Source organism: Meleagris gallopavo, chromosome 5 (assembly GCF_905368555.1).
Source record: "Meleagris gallopavo chromosome 5, MGAL_WU_HG_1.1, whole genome shotgun sequence".
NCBI lineage: Eukaryota > Metazoa > Chordata > Aves > Galliformes > Phasianidae > Meleagris > Meleagris gallopavo.
The window spans coordinates 30349567-30365829 of record NC_139408.1 but is presented as its reverse complement, the minus strand read 5'-3'; the positions used below and the strand labels follow the sequence as shown (position 1 = coordinate 30365829).

Here is a 16263-nt window from a genome sequence, read left to right as displayed (position 1 = left end):
AATTAAAAAACAGCACTTAAAAAAAAAAAAAAGAGACTTAGAATTACTAAGTTCATATATGGAATAGAGAACAACTCTTACGAATTTCCTCTGGCTTAAAGTTGAGTTTATGTGTAAGCACCAAAGAAAAAAGAAGAAAATGATTTAGATAGGTCTTGAAATAATTCTTCAAACCTGCATTTCTAATGATGAAACTTTGATCTTTGTCATTTTGGCCTGCCTCTGAGAGACAAAGTTATGTGTGTTCACCACCACTGCCTTTGCCGTAGAACAGAGGGGCATGGCTGCAGGTAATGTGGTGCACTGATCTGTCAAAGCAATCTTTCTGGGTTGTTGAATTTTCTGCTTAGGTTGCACAACCAGCTCGCTTCGCCATTGCATAATGGCCTGAGCTAACACAAAGGAAGCTGCTGAGTTGTGCCCCAAGACTGAGGGAGGAGAAAGGGACAGATTCATTGAGACTGGAGTTAGGTGAGCAGGTTTAGTTGCCTTCCCGTTATCCCACAAAATCAAGTTTTGCTGCAAACCTGCAGGTGCTGAATCACTGGTAGAACTCCTCATATATGACTGTTCAAACAACTCATGTAAGTAAAATCTTACAATTAGTTAGGAGCACTCAAAATTCCCCTCTATGTATCATTTACATGCTCTGCATAGTATACTTTACCCTGTCCATATAACTATTCATTGAAGCATCACCCTTTAATTTGTCTCATGGAGGTGCATCGTCTGTCTGTGTCAGAATGCTTGTCTGAGTATAATCTGGAGGCTGCTTTTTTTCCAAGTGCCTGTGTACTGGAACCCAGTGTTTAAAGCTTGAAATTCATGGGGTTTGTATTTCCCAGCATTCTCAACAAATACTGAATAACCTTTTGTAAATAATGATCCTTATTAAAGGATGAATAGCTGCAAAACTCGAAGGATTTTCATGTATTTTTTTCTGCTTTTGAAGAGAGGAGATTTGTATTTCCTCTCCCTTATGTGCTTGGCATAATAATGGAGGAGCACAAACTAAAGCAGTAACAAGTAGCTGTGGTTCGTGATGCCAGTAGCACTGCACTGTTTAAAAAACGTGTTGTACCAGTAAATTAACTTAAAATGTGAAGAATCTTCATTTCGAATTGTTAATTAGTGCTTCAGACGTTTTATTTTATTTTGTTATTTTTTTAAATCAAAAATGTCTTCTAGCAAAAAAAGGCTCAGTTGTCGGATCAGTTTTTCCAGCTGGTTCTTAAGAGCTATTTTTCTTTTTTAAAACTTCCTTTGGGTGATATTTCCTCTAATATTGGTGATTTTAAAAAGCATCTTTGAGCTGGTGAATCACTTAAAACAGATTATTGCTGTAACTCCTTTCCAAAAAAATAAAAAGAAAAACAAAAAATGACCCAGACTTGAGTATTCTTAATACTTGCTAAGTCTTACTGCAGTTTGAATTCAGACACTGGAATTTGTACAATAAAGCTCCAACCTTTACTATTACTTCACTTTAAGATTCTGAAGAGAATGAAAACTTTAATCTGCAGCAAGGCCGTGCTTAATTTCTCTTGCCTCTCCGTTGAGGATATTTTATTTTAGGTGGATTTATGATAATAAAATTAACAGCTACATGTATGTTTGATGTGCTTAACAATTCAGTCTTATATTGTGATGTATTTATTTATTGTATTTCTTGAAAATCATGGTTTCTTTGCCTCTCAATTTTCACCACATTGTGGGATAAACTTTTTGCAGTGTTCAGAATGTCCATTTTCTATGTACCCCTTGGTATTCTGTCTGTGCATAAAGGAAACTTGGTCTGTTTTGTTAGCATGTAAACTGGGCTTTAATAAATACAATGAGGGCCAAAACTTGTGGCAGTAAGAATTTGTATAAAGAGAAAATGTGTGTTTCTGCGAGAAGGAAAAACCGCTCATAGCCATGTTACTTATTTGTTGCTCATTATTCCACATGTGAAGCCAGAACAAGGAAACTTTAAGAGTTGAATTATGTTGATACTGCAGAAGGAGATCAAATGTGCCAAAATTTGTGACTTGAATCTTAAACATTCACATTTCAGGTTGTGGCTTAATCTCAAAATACATCTATAATTCAGAGGAACAGATGAGCTGTGGCTGGACTGTGACTGCTCCATCTTTTCCTGATCCATATGGGTTCATGGGAGCCAGCTTGGCAGTAGCCACCAGAGGTGAAGCAGGTTCTGCTGCACGTGGTCCCACTGCTTGCAACTTGTGCAGCTTGTGCGTTCTGACTTCAGAATCACTTTGAGACATTGTGAGAGCACCTTGAGACCTAAAATCAGCCTTCTGCTGGTGACGGTTGACTAGCTGTTCTGGTCTGAAGCGATCCTTTCTTCTGAAATTCTCTTGGTTCACTTCAGCATCCTGGTGTTGGTCGCTGCCTGGCTGCAGATCTCTTGGAGAAAGTGCATGACGAGCCCAGCTGACCGGGAGGGAGGGGAGCGGAGTGCTGCTGCAGTGGTGTCAAATGGCGCTTCATGTGCTCGTGGTAATAGCAACACTAGCATTGGAAGGAAAGGGGCTTCAACCTGCTGGTAGAAGGTAGTGCAGAACTACAGGTAGTTTTTTATTCCCTCAGCAGTGTTCACTGAAAGACTGTCTGAAATGAGGCTGTAGAAGGTGGCTATGGGAAACATAGCAATCTGGCAGCTGTCATTTTCATCTGCCTGTTTACTGGCTATATTAATGCATCGTGGTCCTTAGGGATTTCCCACCTGTATTATTTATAATGATTAACATGGTGCAGTCCTGGGTTGTAATAGGACAGCTTGTAGTTGCTGGAAAGGATTTAATTCATATATAGTTATAAATTTAAAACTTCAGTGTTTTACCTTTTTCACTTGTTCTGGAATCAGTTTATATTGTAACCAAATTAAACCAGTTTTTACTGGTTAAGATCTTGCTACAAATTTTATACGCATGTTTTTATCGGTATATTATAGAAGGCCATTACTTCAGAAGTACTTGCTTAACAGAGTATGCATTGTGGTTATGCACTGAGGAAGGGCATCCAGGTTTTCTTCCTGTCTCTCCTTGTTCAGAAAAATGGGATTCTGTTACTTTGTTTGTTTTTGAATTTACTTGGTAGAGAAGAACTTATGCAAGCAGCATTTCCTCCCCCAGCCCTGTTCGCTTCATGTAGCTGACTTTTGAAACATCTATTACTTCATTTTTGTTATTTGAGTTCTGGCATTTTTAGCTCCCCTTTCTTCCCCTTAAATAACTCTTAGGCAATCTTTTCTTTTTTGTGCTTCCTAAAGAAACAACTGTGTCAGCTGTTTTTCTTTAAACATCAACTTTTCATGTGGAATAGTCAATACTGGTTTGTTTTCTTGTTTTTTACAGAGTCTTTTGTGATAATCCTCAATTAGATGGTTGCATCAAGTACCAGTCGCACAACGCTTCCCAGTCAATGTATGGATGAGGAAAACAAGTAGTAGCTGCTTTACTCATGGATGATTAAAATGTTGAGTTGATGGAGCTAGAAGTCTTAAAAACTAACCAGCATTTCTTTCTTGACTTTTCTGTCAAGTTAGTAAGATTAAAAAATAATTATAAATAAGTCTTTAGGAACATTTAGAAGAATGGATGAAAATTAGAGCTGAGCAAGTACTGTCTAAGACTTATTGTGTGATTAGGGAATATTCTTTTATCTCTTTGAACACAGTTACTTTTTGGATGTTTGTGCAACTGGATTCAAGAAACAGACCCCTTAGAAAGTTATAAATCTGGCATGAAAAGCTCAGGTGAGGTGAATTCATTCCTGGTCTCGGATAGTGAACAAAGTCTAGAGAACTGTCAGATTAATTTCTGTGATGCACCTGGTCCTTTAGGCTTAAATTGCTAGATAGGGAACACTGTAGCTAAAAAATCAGAGATGATCTGTTAGCATCACTGAAGACATTACTTGTAATGTGCTATTGGTGTTTTGACTTCGTTTTTTCAGGATGCTTAATAAAATGCTGATTGCTTTTCTTTAGCTAGCAAAGCAGTTAATAACTTCTGTCTTACCAGATTTATACAGACAGTTTAATTGCAGAAAAAAGTACTCATTCAGTTGTTATTTTATAATGAGGGAAAATTATTTGTAATCCATAGTGTTTTCCTGCTACACTCCGTGGTTGGGGTATGAATAGAGAAGATCCTTCTCTTGCTAGAAGAGCAGAAGTCCATACCAGAATATGGGTATGAATTAAATCAGTGGTGGGCCAAACTTAGATTCCTGTTTCTTGAGGTTGAGCTTTGTCTTCTACATGTTTGTCTGTTCTGACAGTTGTTTTTTCTCTTTATTGAAAACATTTTCTGTCTCTCTAAGCAGGGGTCTTGGATTTTCTGCTTGTATTTCATTAGATATGCAGTGAGGATTCACTGTTAGCAGTTTTGTTAAATACTAAACTTCACTTATTTGTGGAATGGGAATATATCTTGCTACATTGACTTCAGAAAATTTTTCAGTTTTATACTTCATATTTTACAGATCATTTTACTGTACTGCGTTTTGTGTAACAAAAAAGGTATATAGTTGTACTTCAGACATTTTAGAGGGGATTGCAGTCTGTATTGTCCGGTAAGACGGTATAACACAGGTGTCAAAGCTACTCAAAAAATACAATTTTCCTGATCTGACATTTTTGTCTCTTAAATCTACTTGAGCAGGAGGACTTCTTCAATGCTCACTCTTGGGCTCTGCTGCCTAAAACAGTTTTGATCTTGCATTATGTTGTGTTGCAGTTGTCTCCTTGATAGTCTGATCAGATCATATGTTTTGTGCAGTTGCCTGCACCTGAGGTGAAGTGTCCCACCCCAGGCATATATCTTCAAATGGCATTAGTGGTTTTGAAATGTCGAAAGAGGAACTATCAAGATGTTATCACTGCTCTAAATCATCTCATGATCTCAGAGATGTAACAGAGGTGTAACTGTGCTTTTTTTTTAGGACTTTTTTTTTAGGACTTTGTTGTTGCCAGAACAAGGAAAATTCTAGCTCATGGACCCTTTTCCAGGTGGAGACTTAAAGAGATTCAGTGATAATAACAGAATTCTCATTACTAGCTATGATTTTTGAGGTGTGAATGTGTTCTTATTTTGATCTGATATATTTTCAGGGGAAAATACATGTGAAACTTATGTTCCTTTTCTTGGGCAATTGTTTACAAACTTACAAGCTTTTGGAACAACAACAAATAATACAACTTAAATAGTCTTCATTTTGAAGTGAGAGGCCTTTCAGAGTTACTGTGCTACATGTTGTGTTCTTTCACGAACCAAGTATTCATTACATACTGCTTTTTGTAGAAAATTGTGAACTCTGTTAATTTAGCAGCAGTTGGAGTAGGGAATGCAGTTAACCAGGATTAGTTAGATTTTTTTTTTGTTTTGATGCTCTATTAACGTTCCGATGGTCTCTGACCTTAGGACTTCTGAATCATTTCTACGCTTGAGACTGCTGGCTAAGATTCTAATTATTACTGAGATTATCAAACATATCATGCAGTTACGTATTGGATTATCAAACTGATCATACAGTTAAATATTCACTCTCAATGTTCATTCTGAAGTATTGCAGATATAAAGGGCACGTTGTTAAAACATTTTATATAATCTCGTTAATCTCGTTTCCTCTCCTTTGATGGATTACTGTAGCAGAATTCTTTGCGTTTGTCTTTCACTTGTCTGTCTCAGTTTATTTCCTCTCCCAAAGATACAAGATTTGTAAGAAGTACAAAAAGACTGATTCAGACCACAGAGTGTGGTGCTGCATAGCAAGGGAGTGGTAGCTTCCTTTCAGTCACCAAACAAAACCTCTTAAAATAGAGCTGTAAGTTCACAAGTCACCACGCTTAAAGCTGGTTCAGATTTTTGTATTTACTCTGATTTTCATGCTATTTGTTATACATTTTGTAGTTTTCCTTATAGTCTTTGTTAGTGTGGACATTTTGATTTGTCCACTTGTGCTTGTTTGAAACAAACTTTTGGAAGCTGTTTTTTTCCTTTGTCATCTTACGTTTAAAAAAGAGAAGCAGTTTAGCAGTTTAGGGATTTTTGGCATGGTAAATTGTGTTCCAGGACCATTTTCCTGTGAGCAGGTTAAAGTCTTTGAAAAGGCCATCTCAGTGCAAATGTTGAGACAAGCTTGTGATTTAACAGTATCAACTACAATTTTCCTTCATGTGGTTTAAAAATACTTAGCAATGTCAAAACTCAGCAAGACAGTAAAAGGAAGAATTTTATTTTTTATGTGTGGTGATGCTTTATTTAGTTTTAGATCTTGCCCCTTTTCTGTTGAGTGGAAATGCATGTCAGGAATGATGTAGGCCTTTTGCAAACTTGTTTTAATGTCACAAGATTTAAATTTAAGTTTTGTGGTTGCCTTCGAATATGAAGTGTTGCTTGAAGTGAGTCAACTGAGTGGGACTGATGCTTTTCCTTCCCTTTATGTTTTGTCAAGAGACAAACATAGCAGCTCATCAACTGAACTTTATAGGTAGGGCACACCAAAAGTAATGCCTCCTATTTATTTCTGTGGAAATGACAGCAGATAGAAAGAACACAGTTACACTGTTTGATAGAGCAAATTCTCAGCTATAAAACACTATTTTTCAACATAGTCACCACCATTAGCTTTGCATTTTCACCAGCAGTGAACAAGAGCCTGCATGAAATGCCTGTTAAAAAAAAAAAAAAAAAGGTGGCGGAGCAGATTTTTATTTTTATTTATTTATATTTTATTTATTTATTTATTTATTTGCTTATTTACTTATTTATTTATTTGCAGTGTCACCATTGCTGAACTAGTTTGTTACAGATAGTCACTGTCCCAAAGAGTGCGTAGTCCAGGATAAACTGAAATAATTTCTGATAAAACATAAAATACAACACAATATTTTCTGGTGTGTTTATAAAAGTATAGCAGGGTCTAGTTTTGCAGAACAGTATCTCATTGTTAAGTGGCAAATAATAGCTTTTCAGATATTTGTGGAAAATTATTGTTAAATGCAAGAAACATACATGTGTAGGTGCTTATTTGAAAATAATATATATGCAGTACAGACTCTTCCACCTTTTCAGGGTAGCTGAAACTGTTCATAAGAAATCTTTGTATGGTCTTATTTTAGTGTACTAGTTACCTTCATCTTATTTTACTGGTCAAGAGCAGGATTACAAAGTGACTTGTTGATTAGTGCATTCATATCCTGATAACTGGGACTCTAGGGTCCTGTCTCCTCCATCTTGATTGCTAGATGACTAATAGCTTTGACTTTGAGCATGATCTAATTGTTCTTGTATATTGAGTGATGCTTTGTATGTAAAAATGGATGAAAAGGGTCCTGAGAGAGAATTCTGACTTTTCAGAGACAAACTATTAGCTGAAAAACTTTTTAGATTGTTTATTATTAACTATAGCAAGCATTGCCGGTCCAGGGAAAATAAAAGGCAGAATTTAATCAGTAATCTTTATTTAAACAAATAGAACAATAACAAAAACACCACTTTACCTGGATGGATGTTGTCTGGTAGCAGCTAATGAAAGTGTTAAGTCGTCTTAGTTTCTGTGGAATCCATCTCAGGCTACAAACTTGTCCTAAGTTTGCTGAAGTGCTGAAGCTTCGTCCATCATTTCTTTAGAAAGTCATGTGGATGGGATGAGAAGGATGGAAAAGGATGTCAAGGATGAGAAGAAATGGAAAAAAATAAGTCTCGTATTGTTTGTATTTGTTTTTTTTTCTATGGGCTTTTTCATCTCAATCTACATGTTTCTATGGAAAGCAAGTTGCAATTAATATATGGCCTTGATACCAGCAGCTTGATTGATATGTGATAAGAAACAGGTAGGAATTATTGGTAGTGAAGTAATTGGCAGTTCTGTGCTATAAATACAGTAAGGAGATTCCTCAGGATCTTCAGAAATTCCTTGGTCAAGGAGGTGGAAGAAATTATGAGAATGTGTAGAGAGAGGAGAAGCTGGACAGGGATGAAGAGGGTAAATATTTCTGGCTGTCAGCTTATAAAAAAAAGGTGAATTTAGGCTTTTCTGGAAGAAGCCAGTTAAGCTTGAGGAAGCAAGTTACTAAATTGGGTGGAATTTGGACCAATAATCCCTGGTATCAACATTCCTCTGTTGTTGAGCAGACAGCTGTGGAAGTCCTACTCATTTCTGACTCCTCCAAGGGGAACTACTAACTTTATCAGTCTGCAGCTTCTCTTAGTTCTGCTCCTTGTGTCAAAAGCATGTTCACCCATCTTTGAATGTTACATTGGTGCTTTTTAACTTTGGGGAAGTATTCTTTACTTGCTTGTATATTTGATATCAGATGTAATCTTCTAAGTAATCTGCCTTGATCACATGGTGTTACAAAAGCCATGCCATTACTAAAACTTAATTCTACAGAAGGCATTTTCTTTGAAAGAGATGGAACCCAAGTATATGATCTCCTTTGGTATACTTACATTACTTCATATAACTGATCTTCATGAATGACATACATAATTACAGGAACTGCCTACCATTATTCACAGAAATGTTGAATTTCTACTTGGTAGTTTTCATGGTTTTCAACTTGCTAAACAGCTTCTTAGTTCATGTGCACTCGGGTTTTATTAAAGTTCCTGCAGCAATAGCCATTTTTCTTTGCAGCTTCACTTACTTTACACTGTTACAAATCTTAAGTTTTCTATATTCAAATAGGAATGTGATTTTAGAACACCAGTTTTATTTTTTTTCCTCATGTTATGTTTAAAAGGAGAAATAACAACAATAATATACTGTTTTGACAGTTTCCCCTTTTGACGCTTTTTTTTTTTGTCTTGTTTTCAAATTTGAGTTGTATATATGTTGTCAAACACTTCGTTTTTCAAGTTATAAGATCTCTTCTGCTACATAACCATTGTGCAGTTTGGGTCTTTATTGTGTTTTTTTGTGAGACTCAGTCAGATATGAGTTATTCCCTTCTTAGATGATAGTTTCCAGTGTAGCCTTTTATTTCTGCCATGTTGGGTTCAGGCTAGTTTGCTCAGTAATTTGTGTTTCTATAAGAGCTATTTTGCTCAAGCAGGAACATCCAATTCATTTTATTTAAATGGAAAGTCCAAAGTATTATGGAACCCAGCTTTTCATTTTTCAGTCAGTGTGAGTACTAGCCTCCTAAATGTACCAGCATTGGTCTAGTAATACCTCCTGAAAATCCATGTCTTTTCTTGCTAACAAAAATGCATTTCTTAGTTATTGCAGCTATGCCTCGTTGCTGTAACTTCTGTCCTTATAACATACCTTTTAACTCTCAATTTAAAGGAGAAAAATCAATAAAGTATTGCCTTCTGTCAGCATGATGGCTTGATGCATATTCTGATTTGCTGTTAGAATTGTGAGAGGAGAAAGGTAACACTTGTGTCAGGCAGTCTCTTACATAGCTCCTGCAAAAAAAATACATATATGCACAGCAGTTTCTTTTACATACAAAATGATAGGATATACTGTCATTTGTTCTATTGATGTAAATTGTCTTGTTTAGTACTATATTTGCGTCTCCTGTTGTAGACAAGTCATTAGTGTCTCATGCTGGCGGCAGTCATTCTCTAAACTTTCAGTAAGAAGGGGCTTTATATCATCAGCAGGTTACTGGTGTGTTCAAGTGATACTGGTCAAATTACTTATTTTTTTCTAAATTGAGTCAATACTCAACAAATGTTATCTGCAAGTCAAATAGACTTTAGCTCAGCGGTTTGGTATTACCTTTTGGTATCCTGGGCATGCACGTACTCATAAACACTTCTGAAGTTGGGAATTGTAAAATTATCTGCTAAGCTGTTTGGATAATGAGAGCCATAAAAAGCCAAGTGTGGTTCACGTATGCTCTTTGGGTGAGGCTACAAACACACAGGTGTATTGCACCAGAAGTTGGAGGGGTTAAAGTACATGTGTAAAGTGTTAGTCAAAGGTATGGAGCCTTGATCCATGACAAGCTTGCACTGAGATCAGCCTGGAGCTGTTACTTGTGCACCAGTGATGACAGTGTATTTTCTTAGCAAAATGTGTCAAGAGTTTTCAGAATTCAAAATGCCTTTTTTTAAACCTTGTCAGAAGTCTTTATCTTGTAGTTGTGTGCAGTGACAACTCTTACTTCAAACTAACGTGAATTCTCATAAATTAAAGCAAATTAGTTAAAATTTTGAATGTATTTTTGAAATGGTTGCGCTTTGAAATACTGCACTAAATAAAAGAACCACGGAATGGTTGAGAATAGAAGAGATCTCTGGGTCCATCTGGTCCAACCCTTGCTCTAACAGCTTTCAGAGGTCTCCAAGGAAGATGCTCGACAGCATCCGGGCAGCCTGTGTCAGTGCTCAGTCATCTGCAGTTATTTATGTTTTCATTTTGTTTTATTGTTGGATGATGTTTTGATATGGGACACTGATAAAACCAGGACATGTGTTTATGCAGCCCTTTACTAGCCTCCTTCCAGCGGCTCCATGCCTCTCTTGCACTGGAGAGTCCCCCTGGGCCTAGCACTTCAGGTGAGACCACTCCAGGGCAGAGGGGCAAGGTTGCATCCCGTGGCCTGCTGGCAGTACTGCTCCAGGACACCACTGCCCTTCTTGGCAACAAGGGCGCATTGTTGGCTCGTGTGGTGTCCAGCTGGATACCCAGGTCCTTTTCTACAAAGCTGCTTTCCAGTTCTGAAAGAAACCAGAATAAAATTTCTTAAGCTAGGAGGATCAATTTCTTATGTAGTTCAGTTTTCTAACTTACAGAACCAGTTTGCTTTTGTTTTTGTTTTTTTAATAGCAATCGTGGTTTTATAATATTGCACTTTGGTTGTCTGTGCAAACATTTTTTGAGATCACAATTATTTCTCAGTCCTACAGTAACTGCAATATAAAAGATGTGTAATGTTTAGTATGAATCAACAGTATGCAAGTCTTTTCCTAGAAATTGGGTTAAAATAAATGGAATGCAACAAGATAACTGTTTTTTTATTGTTGCTGTTTGTTGTTTGCTTCTTCTACATCTCTTCCTCTTTTTCTCTGGGGAAAATATATTGGCTGAAAATCCTTAGCCTTCAGTCTCTTGGATCCTTAATGGAAGAAAGGATAAACGTTGTAATAATAATACTTTGGTATCTTTCATTGGCTTGATATTGCAAATAAGAAATACCCAAAACTAAGAAAATCACGTTTAAAGGAAGGGGGCTGAGAGAAGAAAAAAATCCATCCCCTCTGTCCTGAAGGGATTATTCATTAGTTGTTAGGCTGAAGATCTCTGCCTGTCAGGGCCAAGGGAGTGCTTCCCAGGCTGGAACAAACAGTTTGTTCATTCAGGTCAGAAGTTACTTTGGGTCCAAGTATACAATATAGATTTTGGAGAGAGAGGATTGCCTTTAATACCTGTGGTCAGATTTTAGTGCTTAATGTTCTTATAGTGAACATGAGTGAAGGCTGTAGATCACTACAGTGGAACCCAACAGCAATTCAGAATTATGAGAATAGGACTTACCTATCTAACAGTAGTGTGCCTTAGGTAAGGAGGTAGCAATATGGTATTAAGTGATTACAAGAAATTATAAATTGTGATGAGCTGGGGTGGGGGAGTGGAATTTACCTACAGTATGATTTTCCCCAAGTAACTAAGTACCACCAGAGAGTACAGCATCTCTGCTTTTGGGAAGCAGGGAGCTCTTATGAGCAAAATGCTGTTTTGCCTTTCCCATAAACCTTTCTCTGACTCAAATTTCGAGTGGCCACAACCAAAATCAGAGGCTCTCAGGAAACCTTGCATGTAATACAGTAGGTTTGGGCCTGCTGTTGCAATGCTTCCCCTCCAACTGCCTTTCACACTTGTGGTGGCCCTCTGAAAAGTTGAGCAGTGCTCAACTAATTTCTGTTTGTGGTTCGTTTTTCTTCTGACAAGCTGCTCTATCAGCAATATCTGAACATGCAGGAGCAGGTAAATGTATCAGGCTGTAGGTTTTAAAAATACTTAAGGGATGGTGCAGAAGAACACTGGAGCCTTGTTCGCCCTCTTTCCCACAGCTAAACCATCACAGCCTTTTAACAATTAGTGCTAGATGTTCCCAGTTATGCCAGATAGGGGGACATAGGAGAGCTAGCTGGTTTCAGTACCACCAGTGCTGTGATAGGCAGCTCTGTTTTGCAGAGATTTCTGGAAATTGAAATCCCTGTGAGTTCTGCTGCTGTTTTGCCAGATTGTATTGTTACTAAAGATGACTATTGATAACAATTGTTAGGTTTTTTTTTCTTAATAATAAATAAAGCAATTTCTTGGTTTTGGCATTGTTATGCAAGTGCAGTAATGAATTTATCCAATTAACTTATATGGTAGTTGTCTGGAAAAAATGTTTCTTCTCAAATTAAAAAGTTATTCAGTCAATATTACAGATTTACCTGCTGGGCACCTTTACTTTGGCTCTTGCACTAATGGAGTGGATTTGACAGTAGTTTCTAAAATGTATGAAAGGATAAGTATTGCCTATTAAAATAGTCGGAAGGATAGAAAATATGGAAGGAAAACACAAGATTGTTAACTAGTCTGCGTTAGGCTTCCCACTATGGAAGGGGAAGGAAAAAAAAGAAATCCAACACTGCAAGAAGACTTCTGGGAAATGGAAGGAGCTAAGCTTCTGAAGTATCATGTGCTACTTCTACCTTTTCCTTCTCCTTCAATTTTCAAAAAGCGAATGGGTGTGGAGCGTAAAAAGTTGCATTTTTTTCTCATCTACTCTAAGTGAAGTTCTTTGGCTACCTCTAAATGATGTTTATCTGAACTGTTACTGAATAGTTTAGTAGTTCTACTAGTATATAAAAGAGAATTCTAATATCCAGATTGTCAATGAAGTTTACAAAATGAATAACTTCTAAGCTAAATTTGTAGTTGGCTTGAAGAGAGAATAGTGGAAATACAGTGTAGGTTTAACTAGTTAGTGCATCTTGTTTGCTGTGATTCCACAGGAAGGTCCAGGCACCTTCTGCTCTTCAGAAGAGGCTCATGTGAGACAAATAAGAGACAAATGATTATTTGTACCTTAAGTGGACGGTTGCAATCTGAAATTATCACTGTGTTAAGTATAGGTACAGAGAAAGTGTTGTTTTAACTACAAGTTTAAGAGGAGGAGGTTAGTTTTAGTTTTTCGTTTGTTGGGGGGTGAGGAAAGTCTCTATAAACAACTTAACTTGCTTGTAAGCTAAAATTGGATGGTCTTGTTTTTTCCCCCATTCTGCAGACCTTTATATATTTAGGCTTTAAATGCTTGCAGCAAAATTCTTTATATAAATATACATACACGTGTATATGAATCATATGTATGAATCATATATGTCTTTGAACGTAATGTATTAATTACACACACAAAAAAAGAGCCTATTTTCCATTATTTTGGGACATTTCAGGAAATTAGACTTTTTTAAAATACAAGTTTAGTTGTCATGGTATTCCACATCCTGCATCATGGTGTGCACTGGGAGTTAAAGAGTTAATGCTCCAATTCCGGGCACCTGTCTGGAAGTGAAGAACGGCTGCATTCCCTACCAGACTGCTTGCTGTTCTGTTATCATTCCTGTTCAGGGGGAGCACATATAAGGCCTTGGTAGGTCACCTGATGTCCCTCTTTTCAATCATCAGGCTCTCTCGCTGCTGCTTGTCCCAACTGCACGCCATTAGTCTAAGCCTTCAGCTTTTTTGGACACTCTCTCTCATTTTATTTGATTGATTAGCTCCAATTCTAATTATATTGTATTATATTGTATTATAGTGTGTTATCATGCGTTCTGATACCATATTTAGTAAATCAGTTTGTTTCTCCTCAGATCGTTGCTGCTGTTTTTAATGATTTTGGGGTCCCCTGTTTCCCCTTTCTGGAGGCACGGATCTGTGGGTCCCTCTGCCCAGTAATCACAGAACGGGGCCGAACCAGCCCGTGAAACGCTGACATTGGTAATGGTTGTATCGCAAGTATTTCTGTACAGAAAAAATAGCTTTGTCCCCTTTTAATATTTCCTATTCACTCCTTACTGGCATAAGTACTCAAACTGTAGATCAGAAATACATTGCAAAAGATACCTTGGGGCTTATTTTTCTTGAAGTGCTGGGATACTCATTCATGCAGTAAACCATATTTAGAATGTAGGGTAGAATCATATTTCTTCCTTGACAAAAAATGCGGTTTTACAGCACACGCAGCATCAAATTCATGCTCAAAACTAAAATGTGTGATTTAATTAAGTAAAATGTAAGAGAGAAGGTTACAGACTGTTTTTTTCTGAGACTCTGGAAAAGAAATCTGGATGGAAAGAAGCAATAGCTGTTTATTTTATGAAAATACTAAATGATGAAAATAATCATTAAATTGTAAAATACACTGCAAGTATAGGCAAGAACCAGCTAATGGGTACTAGAAATATTAGATTTTAAGTAGCCATAAGCAATTTTACTGTCAAACTCCATGTGTTCTGACTAAACCCTTCAAAGGAGGGCTTCTGTACATGGGAGGGAGGGAGCAGCGTTTCTGGCCGGAAGCCTGTTCTTGTTTAGGTTTCAGTGGCAGAAGGCCTGACCTCTTTCTGCTTTCTTGTTCTCTTTTCTGTGTGATTTCATGGTGAATGACTCGCTTCATGATTAGTCTAAAATAAATCAGGAGTTGATTCATACTCTTATCCTGCCCCCAGCCCTCTAGCTAGATCACTGACTGCGAAGTTTCTAGAAGAATATAAATGTTGATTCTTAGGAATTATGTTGTCTGATTGTTTCTTTACGAGGATTCACACGTAAGCTCCAAGTAAAAGTGCAAACTCCTGAAGTAGTCCTGGTGAGAACATGAAACTAGATGGGAATGTTTGAGAGACTTTTTAGAATGGTTTCTTCTGGGTAGCAGTTATGGAAGCACTCAGCCTCCAAAATGTGAATTTCTTGGTTGTGGGTTTGTTAAGGTGTTGTGTTTTTTTTTATTTATTTATTTTCTGTGGTTTGCATTATTGTTGTTGCTAGGCTGGTTTTCTTGTTTGTTTAATTTGGGTTGTTTTTTTTTTTTTTTTTGCTTGTTTATTTTGTCACGTTTTCCTAACTAGCTGTTTTGCATTTATGGAAAACTAATTTCTTCTTCTGCGTCTCTTCCAGTAATAGTTATGCACGAGTGCGAGCTGTGGTGATGACCCGAGATGACTCAAGTGGTGGATGGTTACCACTTGGAGGGGGTGGACTAAGCTGTGTCACAGTCTTCAAAGTCATTCCCCAGGAAGAGAATAGCTGTGCTGATTTTCTTATCCATGGAGAACGACTCAGGGATAAAACGGTAATGATTTACATCTGTTTAGTGACATAGAGCCTAAGAATAGATGCTTGCATATTGTTGCTTGTAGACTGGAAAGTAAACTTATAATCTCAATCTAATAATGTTACTGAATGGAGTTCGTATGATTGTAGACCTACAGATCCAACTACTTACTTTAAGTAACAAGATACATTTTTAGAATTAAACATATACCTTTTAGAAACCTTAAAACACAATTTTTCATTGCAGATTTTCATCTGCTTGGGAAAACATTTGGGTATTCTTTTTTTTCCTTTTTTTTTTTTTTTTTCTGGTGGAGGGTCAAAGTAAAATCTGTTTGTTAACTTGTTCATCCATGCTATGTGTATTAGCAGTGTTGTCAACATAATTTGTTAACATAAAGTCAGGAGGAATTGCTCAGTAATGATTTGTTTTTTTGAGGAATTTGACTATGGCAAGTAAAAGGTCCCCTTTTGATGTAAAAAAAAAACAACAACTTTTCTGTACGGGAAGAAATCACAAAGTTAGCGGATCCAGTAATTCAAGTAATTCATCTGGTTTGATGGAACACATAGGCAGTATTTATTTATGAGCTGCAGTAAATTAAATGACTGTCTTAAATTGCATCATGAAAGTCAGTCTCAGGGAAGGAAAACCAGCATAGAGTATCAGCTGTTGCTGCATGCAGATCTAGAGAAGACAAAATTGACTGGATAAGGCTTGTTTGTGTACTTGTGTGACAAACAGTTTTCCAAAGGGGGAAAACACAAAATGTCTATCCTATTGCCTTCTATCAAAGACTTACTCTTTTCTGCCAATTTACAATTCCTTAAACTTAAGCTGTGTAGGCTTAAAAGGTAGGATTGCTTCTTACACTGTACTGCTGATTCTTCTGAAGCATACCAATTTCTCCCTTGAGGCAGGACTGCTGAGTTTTCTGCCTTGACTGTGACTGCTGTAGGAAGAGA

The 16263-nt window shown here is 37.0% G+C and overlaps 1 protein-coding gene across 2 annotated transcripts in view; it reads left to right on the top strand.

Annotated features, from left to right (window-relative positions):
- Positions 1-16263, top strand: part of SPRED1 (sprouty related EVH1 domain containing 1) — a 54517-nt gene that overhangs the window by 18801 nt on the left and 19453 nt on the right. The window contains exons 1-2 of one of the 2 annotated variants that reach the window (XM_085225081.1): positions 14887-14954; positions 15142-15316. In XM_085225081.1, the coding sequence (XP_085081207.1) occupies positions 14902-14954; positions 15142-15316 (228 nt within the window). In that variant the 5' untranslated portion in view covers positions 14887-14901. Of the gene's footprint in view, positions 1-14886; positions 14955-15141; positions 15317-16263 lie in introns of those variants that run through there. The other variant, XM_085225080.1, reaches the window with a different exon arrangement.